Here is a 14090-nt window from a genome sequence, read left to right on the forward strand (position 1 = left end):
AAGGTAAAATCAATCAGAAGGCATGTGTGGAAAAAAAGCACCATTCAGAGTTTTGGACCACAGAATGAGGGACAATAGGCAACACTGTGTTATTCCCCATTCCGAGATTTGAAGCTCAAAATGATGCTGTAGCACTGAACCCACCGATCTCCACAGTATCAGTATTTACCAGGAGAGTGTTACCTCACCAAATTCATAACACGATTGTAATGTGTACCTAATTACTAAATACGAATTACTTGTCCTTATGTTTAACTAACAGAACTAGAAATGCAGAACTGAATGAGAACAGAATTTGTGGTTTATTATAAACCACAGAACTTTCTGAAAAGTTCAGAAGGCTTCACCTTCAGCAGTTCAAGATGAGTGCAGAGGATAAACATTCATCCTGTAAGTTAATAACATGACCGTTTTCATCCTTCAGGTTTTGTGTTCTCAAATTGGGATTATGTTTGTGACATCTATGTCTTGAATTAGTTTATGTGAGGACAATTCTCTACATTGCTGTTTTTTTGTCTTTCAGGTGTCAATATCCAAAAGATATTGTTTGCTCCATTTAAGATCACTGAAATATTTCATTCTTTGTTCACTTTTGAATAGGCTCAGGCGCAGGTCAGGAGGAAGCTGTGCTCGGTACCCCAAGCTACCCTACAAGTGTTTTTTTTGTTGACATTTTTGGTTCACTGGCAATTTTTGAGACTGTGAATAAAATGTACAATTCTTGGTTGTCATTCTGCTCATTACAGTGAAGCAGATTCTGGAAACTGGTGGATAAAGCCCTGGCCCTCTGAATGTTGCTGTCATTAGGATCCTATGCATATACTAATTTGCGTCACCTTCCTTCCAGTTCAGTCCTGCCTACCCGCACAATGAGGAGGAATATGCTTGCAAAGCTAAGGTAAAGATGGTGACAACTGTGCGTACGGTGAAAGAATGGGGAGTAGCACTCTGGTCCTTGCTCTTTGCGAATGTCCATGGCGTGTATTCATTTCTCCAATGTCAGTATTCCTCACTCTTATGACTTGATTGAATTAATGGAAAACTTCTTGGGTGGGAAAAAAATGAGCTTGAATCCATCTTTGATGTCTTAGAGGGAAGTAGTCAGCAATAGGAGCCGCTTTCAGGGATGTTCCTTATTCAAATGGACCCAGGGCAATTCTGTAACGTTTTAGAGGTTGAGGCCCCCTAGCAGTAATGAGATGGAGGGAAATACAATATGCATAATCAATTGATAAAACCCCCATAACTGTTTCCAATTTATAGTCTATGCATTTTATCTGCTTCTTAGACTAAGCTTTTGAGTATCTGGTGCCTTTGAATACCGCGTGTAGACCAGAATGAAGTTCTTCAAGTGAAAACTCAGTAAACCCTCTTTCCCACTGAAGTAGAATTCTTTGTGTGAATCCATGGACAACAGCTCTGGAGCAGGCTCCTGATTGTATGAATGTATGCTGTGGTATCTTTACAACACTGCACTTTACACTGCATGAACTATGGGATGTGTTGCATGAGTGTTTGCATGGGGGGAGTAAAACAGGTTCCTACAATGACCCAAACACAAATTGGGGCTCCGTAGTACATCGGTTTCTGTTTTTCCATCTGCATCTACACCATACAGTGTTTATTCTTCTCTCTTTTGGGTGCAGCATGCTAGCAGTAAGTCGAGTCATCTAGGTCTCAACAGAATATGCCAACAGCCTCTTTCTGGAGTTGTCTCCAAACCAGGGGCCAGATGTACAAAGCAATTGTGCATTTATTAATGGTCCGAATCACTATTTCAGGACATTAAGAAATGAAAAATTTACTTTTCAGATGTATTATGCCTTTTAGGGAATCGCAAATTACCATTTCTACCCAGTAGAAATCTCAATTTGCAATCCCTTGAATAGGGAATTGAAATAGGGATTACCTATTTGTGATTCGTATTCAGATGCACAAAGCATTTCCTAAATGTGAATTGGGCATTTAGGAAATGCAATCACCATCGACTTCAAGTCGATGCTAACCATGTTAAATTTTTTGTGAAGTGCAACAGAGCACACACATGCCCCTTGGGCATATGTGTGCTTTACATTACACCACTATTATTGGGGTGCATTTCAGGGGGCCTTTTGCCCATAGCCATCCTTGGTAAACAATTTCCCAAATAGCCATTTCCTAAAAGGAAATGGCTATATGGGAAATGCAAAACCGGCCCATTGTCACAAATGGCATCGGATTTCCTATTTGTGATTTCCAACTAGCAATTCCACTTTTTGTACGGATGCTATTAGGAAATTGGTGTCTTTGTACATAGCATTTTGCATTTCCTAAATAGTGATTTCTAGGAAGTCACTATTTAGGAAATGCAAAATTGCATCTACGTCATCTGGCCCCAGGTGATTTGCCTCAACATTCTCTTAAGCTGAAATGACCAATAAATTAGTTGAAGCACCCTGTGACTATAACGATGTAACTCACTCATTTAATAATTAAGGGCCATATGTACCAACACTTTTTCCCATAGACACTGAATGGATAAAAACCTTTGCTACATCTGGCCCTAAATGTCCATTACCGGAGACGGTGTGTACCTGTGACATAGAGTCTTTGAATCACCTCCAACAAATATCATGAGATCTTTGAGTTATGTATACACATGTGTTCATCAAAGGCAAAAGACCAGAGGAAGCTCTAGCAATATAATCCAGTCCAATCCAGTCCCAATGCAATCCATGTCCATATTAAATGGTAATCATTTAGAACAGTGGCACAAATGGCAACATTGTTTCATAAGAACTTTGCAGGCACTGGTGCTGTGACATAAGGGCATTTACCTGCTCTGCTGTAGCTCTGAGGAGAGCGGGATGTTGGTGTGTATCGCCCATAGCCCACAGATCCGGTGGAGCTGGGACTTGATGCCCGGTATTGCTTCAAAGACCTGTCGTCCTGATCACCCTGAAAATACAGTAACCCTAGTTATCAGGAAACACAGTTTTTTTTAAACAAGAAAGAGAGTGATCGAAAGACAAATCAACAGAAGTGAGCAACAGTACGGTCAGTAGGCTTGCTTCAAATCTGTCAGAAGTAGCTTTGATGCCACAGCTCTACAGGCTATGAAATGCATGGAAAATGCCCCAAAACAATACCATGTTTAAAGAAGCTGCATTGCATGAAGTTATCTGTTTAAACGCTTGAAGAGTGAATAGATGCAAAGTTGTCATTTTCTAACTGCATATGTTATTTCCCAGATGTACTTCGTGGGATCATACAATGAACCTTGCTTTCCCTTAAATCTTGGGTGCCTATACATTCTAATATGCTAAGACACCCTGTTATCACATTGCTGGTCTAGTATATTGAAAGGTAGCCTTTTTGTAGTGTTTTAGCACTTTTCTAAGTACAATGCACAGAAAACCCCTTTGATGCCATGTGGGATCTTTTCAACTTATTGTTCACATGAAAAAATGGAAGAGGTCAAAGGCCAACTTGGGGATGGAAGGGCATGTAATACAGGATGCATCTGTCTTAGATTGGCCTAAACAGAAATAGTATTAGGTCTTCCAGTCATTGACCATGAAAAGAATGTATGAGAGGTGGGTTTTGCCCATACAACATTTTTAAAGTACACTCTTCAAGAGAACATTAGTATCACAGGTCAAAGTGGAGAGTGAAGCATGGATATATATAGGAAATGACAGAAGTGGACTTTGTCTAGCCAGTTTTGCTTAAGAAAGACTCTCTGAGCCCTGTTCCTCTCTATTAGACCACAATGCTGCCAATGAGGGAAGACAGATATGCCAAATGTCCTAGGTTGTAGCCACTGTGCATCACAATAGCTCACCTTACTCTCCGCAGCTTTAAATTACTTAATCATTATCACTCTATACTTTTAGTAATGTGTGAATGTTAATATGCTAAAGTATTTTCTACACTAAGGTAGCACAAATAAAGCTTGTTGAATTTCAACCGCACACCTTAAGTAGCCTTCTTACGAATAAGAAAAATGTATTGAAATAATAGGATTGAGCCTGCACTGTGAGTACTCAAAAATACAGGGCTTGACTCACAGCGCTCATGGACTCTGTTCAACAAATGTGAATTTCAGACCCACCTGCCCAGAGTTTTGTGAATAATGCTCACAGTGTCAGAACATTAACACATATTGAAATGGAGAAATGTAATTCTTGCTTGTGGTTTAAAGCAAAGATCCAATAATAACATGCTATATTTGCCAGGATACGTTTCATGTACTGTGCCATTGCAATTTCTTTTTGTATGCAGAAAAGCAAACATTTTTTTAAAATAAATTCTAAACAAAGTACACCTCTTAATTTGCATCCATCATTCGCTCTCCATTTTGATATTTGTCACTAATATTTTCTTGAAAAGACTACTTTGAAAATTATGCTTGAGCAAAATCCACCTCTCACATTCTTATCATGGTAAATACCGGGAATGCCTCACAAAATTTCTGTTTAGGCCAATCGAAGACAAAGGCTTCTTGTATCACTTGCCCTTCCATCTTCAATTTAGTCTTTGACCTTTGCCAGAAATGTTGAGTCCACTTTCTGTACCTCCATTATCACTGGAGATCTTTATCCAAATATCAGATTTAAATTGTCTCCTTTCATTCTCTCATCATACAATTCTTTTTCAAGTTACTTATTTGCATTTGTCCCTTTTTAATACTAGCCCGCCCTACTCATTTCAAGCACCAAACATGTTTTGCAAATGTCCCTGAATTGGTATTGACTACAGTATTTCATTTCACACTTTTCATCCCCATGCTGATATCACTACAAGTACAACGAGTAGTTGTCTGCACTTTACCTCTCCCTAGACTTACTTCTCTCTACTCCTTGGTGCGACTATAACTTTTCCTCTTCTGCTCTGACTTGTACAGTCATTTTGATTATAACTGCTTTCTTACAGCTAACATGATTTTGATTTTGTTATAGAGTTAATTGGCCACTCTCGGTGGCAATGACTGACTGACCTAAAACTGGTGGCTTAAACAATAAATTTGGGAAGACCCTTTTCATCCAGCAGGTCTGGCAAACAAATATAACCAATGCAAGGGGCATGACAATCTGGTATTGGAACATTTTCCAGGATGTCAGCCCTCTTTTAGCAACTGTAATTACACTTATTCATAGATTAACTCCAACATTATGCCATGCAATCATTTTGAATATTTTACCCACCTCTATGTCCTGCTTCAAAGTTTGGCTAAATGAGAATATTCCATGATCATAATTTCTGATTTTATCACTTGCAGTGTTTTTTCTCTAACCGCCCCTAAACTGTAGACTCCTTTTCTTCTTTAATCAAATGCGCACTTTCACAATGAGAGTGAAAGTTCATCTTCTTTTCCTGGTCACCAACGACACCAATTACATTCTGTTGTATCACTGTTATACTGCTGGAATGCTACAGTATTGACCGACTATCCTAAAGGAAACACAGGTAGCCCTTGTTTCTGAATTGTATTCTTCATGTGCGCCACTTTGCATTTATGCAGTGTATACAGAAAATAATGAGGCAAATCATGACTTAAAATCGAGAAATCATAAGAAGCATTGGCATTTGGCATTACCTCGGTAGGCGTTGGAGAGATGAACTGAGGTGACTGCAAAGCACAATACACAAATAGCAAATTAGTGGCAAGTTCATGCATGATGTTATTTGCGGAAAAACAAATAGTCAATTTACTGTAATTCATCTACGTAAACACTGAGCTTTTGTTTTTGTTACAAACTCTCTACCAATAACATCACCCATACAACAATCAAGGTGTGTTGCATTCTTAGGCCCATATTTATACTTTTTTTAGTGCCGCATTTGCGTAATTTTTTTACCCAAAAGCGGCGCAAACGTGCAAAATACAATTGTATTTTGTAAGTTTGCACCGTTTTTGCGTCAAAAAGCAGTGCTAATGCAGCGCTAAAAAAGTATAAATATGGGCCTTAGTGTTTTCATGGTGGCATAATGGAATTAAAGTGAAAGTATAAAGGGCCACATATGACATGCTTAAGAGGCTTACGCGATATTGACTGAGTGATATTTTGGCACTGAAACATTTTTTCTTATTCTACTGTGGGAAAAATGCCTTTCCTTTTTAGCAAAGAAGTGAGAGATTTAGGATACGATTTAGGATATGATTGCATTAATTGCGCTTCCGCTCCTATAACTGCAGTCTTAAGAAAATTATTGCAAATTTGATGTGCTTTATTAGACATCTGTGGGTAGGTTTGCTTACCCGCCTCCACTGGTTTCCTTTTGTGTTGCACATGGAATTCTACTGTGCGCCCCCAGAATACTGAAGGCAGAGTATCGAACAAATATTGAGGACAAAATACTGAATCCAGAATATCAAAGGGTAAGTACAGATGTGGAGTTAAGAACAGTAAATCTGCACTTCCACCATGTGCCCCTACCGTTTGCTATTTTGTCCCTTGATGTTCTCTCCATGATATTCCTGTGTCTTGATATTCATAGACTCCATTTTCAGTACCAAGTGCCATCGATCTGCCTATTTTCTCACACATTTCAAATAATATAGGTAATATTTCACCTTCCACACTTCCAAAATCTCCCCACCCACTAACCAACATCCTTTCCCACTGAATTTGAATTCTGTTTTCATCTTAGCCCTGGCTTCCTTCACTAGTACCGTGTATTGTATACGTTTCACCCTTATCTTGAAAGGTCATATCACCACAATCTTACATGAATAAATCAGTCCAATTTACAATGACCCCATATAAATTTTAATAGTTTTCTTTAGGGATATGACTAGTGATAACAGCTCACCAGGTAATATAAGAAAGCATTTTAGTGGTAGGAATGTGACTTATCTATGGATAAGGAAAATGTTACTTACACAGTAAGCATCTGTTCGTGCAGCATGTAGTGCTGTAGATTTACATGCTCTACATGCTCCTGACATCTGTGTTGGGTTTGCACTGTTGCAAGTTGTTTTTCTTTGAAGAAGCATTTTCGAGTCACAGGATTGAGTTGTAATGGAACTGGCTCGATGGCTCCTTTGAGAAGAAGGGATTGTACCGCTGGCTTGAGAAAGAGAAGGTGCTCTTTCGAGAGCTTGTGAGACTGAGGGGGAATGTTTGGAGGAGTAGTAGTGAGATACAGACAGTACCCATGTTGGATAACGGATAGGACCCATTGGTCCGAAGTGAGGTTGGCCCATTGTGTATAGAAATCTTGAAGTCGTCCTGATGTTGGCCAATTGTGTATGGAACTCTTGAAGTTGTCCCCAGACAGGTGTGGAGTGGGGGGGTGGGTAGATGTAGTAGTCACTGTTTAGCTGTTGCGGTAGTGGAGTGGATGGTGGTGGTCTTACCTCTACCTCTTGTGTTGTTACCTCTACAGGTGCCTCTGTAGAATCCTCGTGTGTAGGAGCTAGAAAGCTGTCTGGCCTGATGTGAAGGCCTCTGAGGTCATTGGTATGTAACCACCCAAAAAATGCGGGATGATGAAAAGTACCTCTTTGTGAGGGAGATAGTAAAATGCCCATGGACTTTGAAGTATCTGTGTCTTTCTTCAGTTTCTCAAGGGTGGCAGCCACTTGAGGGCTGAAAAGATGCTTCTTATCAAAGTGCATTTTCAATACTGGTTGTGGTACCTCAGGTTTAAACCCTGAGCACATAAGCCAGCCATGTTTCCTAACTAAAATGGCAGTGTTGATACCTCATGTAGCAGTGTCCACGGCATTCCTGGCATATATGATGGCATTATTACTAATTGTCTGCCCTTCAGTGACAATTTGTTGTCCCCTTTTACGGTGCTCATCTGGGACATATTGGAGGAGCTCCTTCATTTCATACCAGTGAGCCCGATGATATTTCGCAAGTAAAGTTTGTGAGTTGGCAATACACCAGTGATTGGCTGCTTGTGCAGCCATTCTTTTACCAGTGGCATCAATCTTTTTACTCTCCTTTTTTGAGGGAGGAGAGTCCCCTGTGGCTTTACTATTGGCCCATTACGCATGGTAGAAGCCACAATAGAATATGGTGGAATGTGAGATTTTATATGTATGGGATCTGAGGGTGCAGCCTTGTATTTTTTATTAACTCTAGGGTGATAACTCGGGTTCTTTAAATATGTCATCAGCATGACAAAGCATGCCAGGGAGCATGGGGAGGAACTGAAGAACCTATGTGTTGAAGTCAAGGTGTCAAAAAGTAAGTCTTGTTCAATGGGGTCACTGTAAAGGGGGACATTGTGTAAGGGAGCTGCTCTAGCAATCACCTGTTGGTAGAATGTAGGATCCTCTGGTGGTGAAGATTGCACGGGGTATAGATCTTGATCCATAGAGATCATGGGATCAGGGTCCTGGTGTGTGTCACCAATGCTTCCCCTACCGAATAACGGGGAACCCTGTGGTGTTACGTCTGCTGCAGTAGGAGAGGTGGGTGAATGAGGAGGGGATGAGGGTGGAGGAGAGGTAGGTGTTTGAGGTAGTGTAAGAGAAGGAGGAGGAGGAGGAAAAGGCTTGTAAATGGAGGTTGCCATCTCCTTGATCTTCTTCGGAGGTGGTGATGTGTCCAGAGCCTCCCGGAAAGATAATTTTCTCTTGAAAGTTACGGGTGGGAGTACAATGAAGCACCCTGTATCCTCTGGATGTGGATGTGGTTCTGATGAGGGTCCATAAACTCCAAAATGAGTTCAACTGGCGATGGAGTGGCTAAAGATTGACTAGAGTCTCTGAGAAGATGCATCCCTTGTTTTCGGCACCAACGTTTTTGATCAGTGCCTTTTCTTTGCTACCAAAGCTGAGGTGCTGGTTGTTCAGCTTGGTGCTGAAGTAGTCGATGCCAAGGTTCGAGGTGGAATGGGACCACTGTTTCAAACCGAAGATGTTAACGCTGAAGATGCCCAGCCGGAAGGTGGGGCATCCAAGCCAGTTTTTCGGATCCAGCCATGACCTGAAGGCAGTGGCGGTCCGGTGACCTCTGTAAAGAGACTTTTAGAAGTCTAAGAGGAGGCAGGTGGGGCAACGGTACTCACAAGTTGTGCCGGAGTGACTTCTTGACTTTTGATGTCTAACTGGATGTCGGAATCCTGTATGAAGAAGGCCTCCTTCTGTTCTGGCTCCTCCTGGGCTCCCTCCGGTCTCGAAGTGTCTTTTTTGACTAGAAGGGTCTGCAGGCATCACAAGTGGCTTCTTGATGGTTGGGGAGAGGCACAGGTTCCACACAAGATATTGGTTGGTGTGCAAGAATGTGGAGTGGCAGCGAGGGTAGAATCGAAACAATGTTCATTCCATCAGCATGGCATGCTGTTCGGCGCCATGAGGTGAGGTAGGGCCGAAAGGGCGAAGACTCCCAGAAGGGCGGTCGGTTGTTTCCTGAACCAACAGAGACGAGTGAGATAATAGAGAAGCATGATCAGAGACAATACCATCAATTTAAGGAAAGACGGAAGAAAGATTGTGAAACTGGAGCAAAGGGAGAACAGAGTGAAGAGATCCACGTCTGAACTCGACTGCGGAGAGAAAACAATTTAACAAAGGAGTTGTTGCCCATGCACAGTATCACCAAGAAGGAGGACTCGCTCAATCCTGACTCGAAAATGCTTCTTCAAAGAAAAACAACTTGCAACACTCCAAACCCACCACTAGTTGGCAGGAGCATGCAGAGCATGAGTATCTACATCCACACACGTATTGTCAGTGATGGTGCACATTAATATGGAGGTAGTTTGTGGCAATATATTTCAACTGCTTGCTAGTTCAAACTCACCATTTTTATCTTTAGTCATGTATTTTTGCTCAGTAGGCTGATAGCATGTTTATCTAGATACAATTTCTTAATATCGTATTTCACCATGAGACAACATAACACAGAAATATAATTATCTTTCTCAAGATCCAGAATTTCATGCATTTTATCGGCATGTCAGGTTTTAACCCATCTGACATATATGGAGTAATTGTGCATATTTATGGATGACTAGGAGATTTGTAGTAGTGATCGTCATTTTGGAATCTCCTGTTAGCTTTGTGATGATTTGGATTAATTGTTAAATTTCCAAGTTGATTTTAGTGTAATTTTACTTGTTTGGCAGATTGAATATAGTTAGATTCAAATACATTAAAAAGAGAGGAAGTGCTGAATATTTGGAAATTAAAAGAAAAGATTCGCATTTTGAGAAGACCCAGGAGAAGTATGGTCATATGTCTTTATAAAGAGGTATAAGTGTATATGAAGCCACAAATATAATATAGAAAGTGAGCAGAGAAAAACCCATAAGCCAAGCTTGAAAGTGGAAAACTGTGGTACTGAAAGAAGTTGTGTTAAAACAGGCACAGTAACCAGTAGCATTTTTTTCAGGGGGAGGCGTCTCCTCCTGAAAACAATGAGGAATACCCTCAGAATTTCATTGGCTGCTTCAAACATGACATTGGGCAAGTGAAAGCTACATGATGGGGTGGACCCCCATGCAACAGAGGGTGCGAAGCATTCACCTATATAACCAGTACTTAAAGTTCATAAAAAATTACAGGAATTGTGATCCTACATGCTATCCCATACCAGTCATACAATTTCTTCTTTGTCACCATAAAGCTTCAAATGACTCAATTAATTAGAGCCCCATACTGGCTTAGATTTGCCTATTTGCTTTAGATTTGCTCTTGAATTTACTGCACACATTTACATTTCTTTCAAGAATCAAGTACCCTTCTGAGAAGGGCTTTTTCTTTTAGTTGCATGTTCACCCTCTCAGCTCCACAGTACACAAAACCCACTTCTCCCTCTCTTTCAGCCTCAGGCAATTCAAGGTTGGCATAAGCCACTCAGGACTGTTTGTATGGGAACAATTTAGGCATAATTTAAAAAGCTTGGAAATGTTCTCACTAACCATCATCCACTTTGACTTCTGTGAACCAATGCTAAATAATCAATACATAAATATTTGTGACGTTTGGGTAAAATTGGTCCGACAAACATAATCATGTACTTGGGTACCTAAGAGCTCATAGAAGTTATGCACAGAATATCACAACGAAGAAGAAGTTACGTACGTTCAGTAACGTTCTTTCTGGTGGATACTCTATCTAACTGCTGACTGCTCACCTTTTTATTCCCGGTGCACCAGACTGGGTCTGGAAGTTTTCAGAGCAGTGCTTGAGGGTCTCACCACATGGCCCTGTCTAGCTCTGCAATGACTTTGTCCCACCCGGGAGGTGATGGTGGAAAGCCACATAGCAGCACCACTGCCTTCTGATGTCATTTTCTTGCTTGACTCTTTCCTTGCCCTTAGACACAGAGCACAACACAATCAGTGGTGCCAGTGGGCAGATGTCTAATTTGGGACCTTTTTAGATGGTAAAAAAGGCTACTGCACAGAACGGGAGGAGGGAAGCAAGTGAGGAACATGTGGTTAGATAGAGTATCCCACAGAAAGATGTAACTGAAGGTAAGTAACTTGTTCTTCTGATGGATACTTCTAACAACAGTTTCTTCATCTTTAGAATAGATGACAGCGCAGTACCTCCTCAAGGTGGAGGGTCTTTGGAGTGGGCTTAGACCAATGTCCTGCAGGACTGAATGGGTAAAATGCCCTTCCAGTCAGACATGGCTGTCAATGCAGTGCTGCTTTGTGAATGTATCAACTGACACATTGATGCCTGACAGACAGGTACCTCCATGTGACAACGCAGTGGTGGCAGTCCTGGCCCTGGTGAAATTATTCCTTAGTCCTTCTGGAGGCTGCTTCTTGGCCAATGTGTAGCAAGTTTACCCATCTTGACAAAGTTCTTTCCAGCAGCACCGAGAACTGAGAGCTAATTGTTTACTGAGAGCTAATTGTTCACTTTATTGCGATCAATGTAAAAGCTAAAGCTCTTTTAGGGTTGAATCGATGGAGTCTCTCCTCCTCTTTGAGGGGAGAGGCAGAGCAAAGAATGTTGGGAGTGGGATGGATTGTCCAACATGAAAAGGAGTCACAACATTTGGCAAAAAGGCTGCCACAGTCCTCAACACCAGTTTATCTCAGAAAAAGGTAGTATAGAATGGCTGCACCGAGACAACTGGGAGCTCACTCATGCGATGAGCTTAAGCGACTGCAATGAGAAAGGCAGTCTTGAGATTCAAATATCACAACAAGCAACTGTGCATTTACTTGTAGAGGGGTGCACATGAGGAAAGTCAGGACCAAATTGAGATTCTACTGTGGCATCACAAATGGTTTGAGCAGAAACATGCTTGTCAAACATTTAACAAACCTCATTGTAACAGGTGAGTTGGTCTGGTAAATACAGAAAGGCAAGGATAGCTAATAAATGACCTTTACTGGTGCCCATTCAAGGCTTTGCTGGGCCCAAGACTGAAAAAACAATAAGACATCTGACAGTTTGGCTTGTAAGGGGTTTGTTTGGTGGACTCCACACCAGGGTACAAATTTGTCCCAGTGCCTTGAGAATGGCATCCACAACCTCAGATGGTAGATGGTAGATCAAATGCATGAATGGAGATTAGATTACACAGCTTTATGTGCAGTACCCTTCTGTGCTGCAATGAGAGAAGATCCTCCCAAAGCAGTAGCCTGATCAGAGAAGAAATGCTCAAGCCCAGATGTTCTGGGTACCACTGTCTCCGGGCCCAATCTGGGCGCAATAGGATGACCTGGGGTCCATAGTTCCTGATGTATTTCACAACTCTGGTAAGGAGAGGCAGAGGCAGAAATTTGTACTGGAGTCCCTTGCTCCACTCTAGCCTGAATGGGTCTCCTACAGAAAACGTTCTTGGGAACTGAAGTGAGCAGAAGTTTTGACACTGTGCACTCTTTATGGTGGTGAAAAGATATAGCCAGGGTTCTCCCAATAGTCGTAAGATGCCTTGTACCACCTTAGTGGGCGGTTGCCACCTATGATCCACCAGGCATCGTCAGTTGAGGTTTTCCACCCTGGCTTTTAAAGATCTTGTCATGTAATCCACGATCAGGGAGTTGCCTTGATTCTCCAACCAACACCAGAGGTGTAGCTCTCTCTTGGCATAGGATCCCTCACCATCTGACAAGAAATCACCTTGGCTTTTTTCCGCAGGAGCGAAGACCGAGAATACAACACAAAATCCCCACCTCCCTTTCGATCGGAGGGGCCAAAGCCATGATCCGACCAATGGGGAAAATGGGAAGGGAGACAGAGAATAAACAAGAGATGCCCATGAAGAGGGGATGCAGCCCAAGGTACTTCAATCAAGGATTCGTCTGAGTGAGTTTCTCCCTGTATACTCCCCTTTTCCTGAGTGTATGGTGATAAGATCAATTGTTGCTATGTGTCGGTTAATGCTTCCTTTACATCCAAGTACAATGACAGTGCTCTGCAAACTTAATAACAAAAAAATAACACAAATAATTCTGTAAATGCTGAGGTCATGCACTAACATAACAATGTTCCCTTTTTCTTTAGAGAATCCTTCTTTTACATATAAACAAAAGTAATATCTTGCAAACATAAGTCGTGGTGGCTTAGAGCTCAAGATGTCAATCCTTTTGTTTTACAGATCATGTGTCCCAGAGTTTTCAAAAATATACAGAGCTTGAAAAAACCCCAGTCTCCTGAAATCAGATACGTATTTGTAAAGGCATTGCCATACTTGTAGCACAAGTGCGTTACCAGTAATTGATGTCCAAATGTAAAAGATACCTGTTTATAGCTTTGTGTCTTCGTGAAGGAACTCCTCTTCGTAGGAAGAAGTTCACCAGTATTCCAAAAGGCAACAAGGAAATCCACCATTGAACACACCACTAACCAATGAACCACGGACGTGGGCGCAGAATGCAGCAGGAAGAGGATGCCAAAGAAACAGGTGCTTTCCCAGGCGGAACAAAGGGGAAGTGACACGATGCCAGGAAGCTGCATCTGAGAAACTAGAATAGCGAGCAGCTTCCAGGGTGATGGCACATGTCTTATGGACGGTGCCTACCTCCCTCGTCGCTGACGGAGCTCCCGGCCACTCCTTCAGTGTGCATGCAGGCTGAAGTCACTCGCCAGCAAACCCACCACCACCCTGCTTCTTGCAGTATTGTATGGCAGTGGGGCTCTCTGTGAGAACCTACACAAGACCCTCAACACCAGGCGAATA

The 14090-nt window shown here is 41.8% G+C and overlaps 1 protein-coding gene across 9 annotated transcripts in view; it reads right to left on the reverse strand.

Moving 5' to 3' along the window:
- ABLIM2 (actin binding LIM protein family member 2) overlaps positions 1 to 14090 on the reverse strand; it is a 714445-nt gene that overhangs the window by 182148 nt on the left and 518207 nt on the right. For 7 of the 9 annotated variants that reach the window (XM_069203322.1, XM_069203343.1, XM_069203336.1 and 4 more), the window contains exons 11-12: positions 5579 to 5611; positions 2817 to 2937 (exon numbers count right to left, since the gene is read on the reverse strand). In XM_069203322.1, coding sequence (XP_069059423.1) covers positions 2817 to 2937; positions 5579 to 5611 — 154 coding nt within the window. The remainder of the gene's footprint in view (positions 1 to 2816; positions 2938 to 5578; positions 5612 to 14090) is intronic. The other 2 variants (XM_069203370.1, XM_069203330.1) reach the window with 1 other exon arrangement.

Source organism: Pleurodeles waltl, chromosome 1_2 (assembly GCF_031143425.1).
Source record: "Pleurodeles waltl isolate 20211129_DDA chromosome 1_2, aPleWal1.hap1.20221129, whole genome shotgun sequence".
In the NCBI taxonomy this organism is placed as follows: Eukaryota; Metazoa; Chordata; class Amphibia; order Caudata; family Salamandridae; genus Pleurodeles; species Pleurodeles waltl.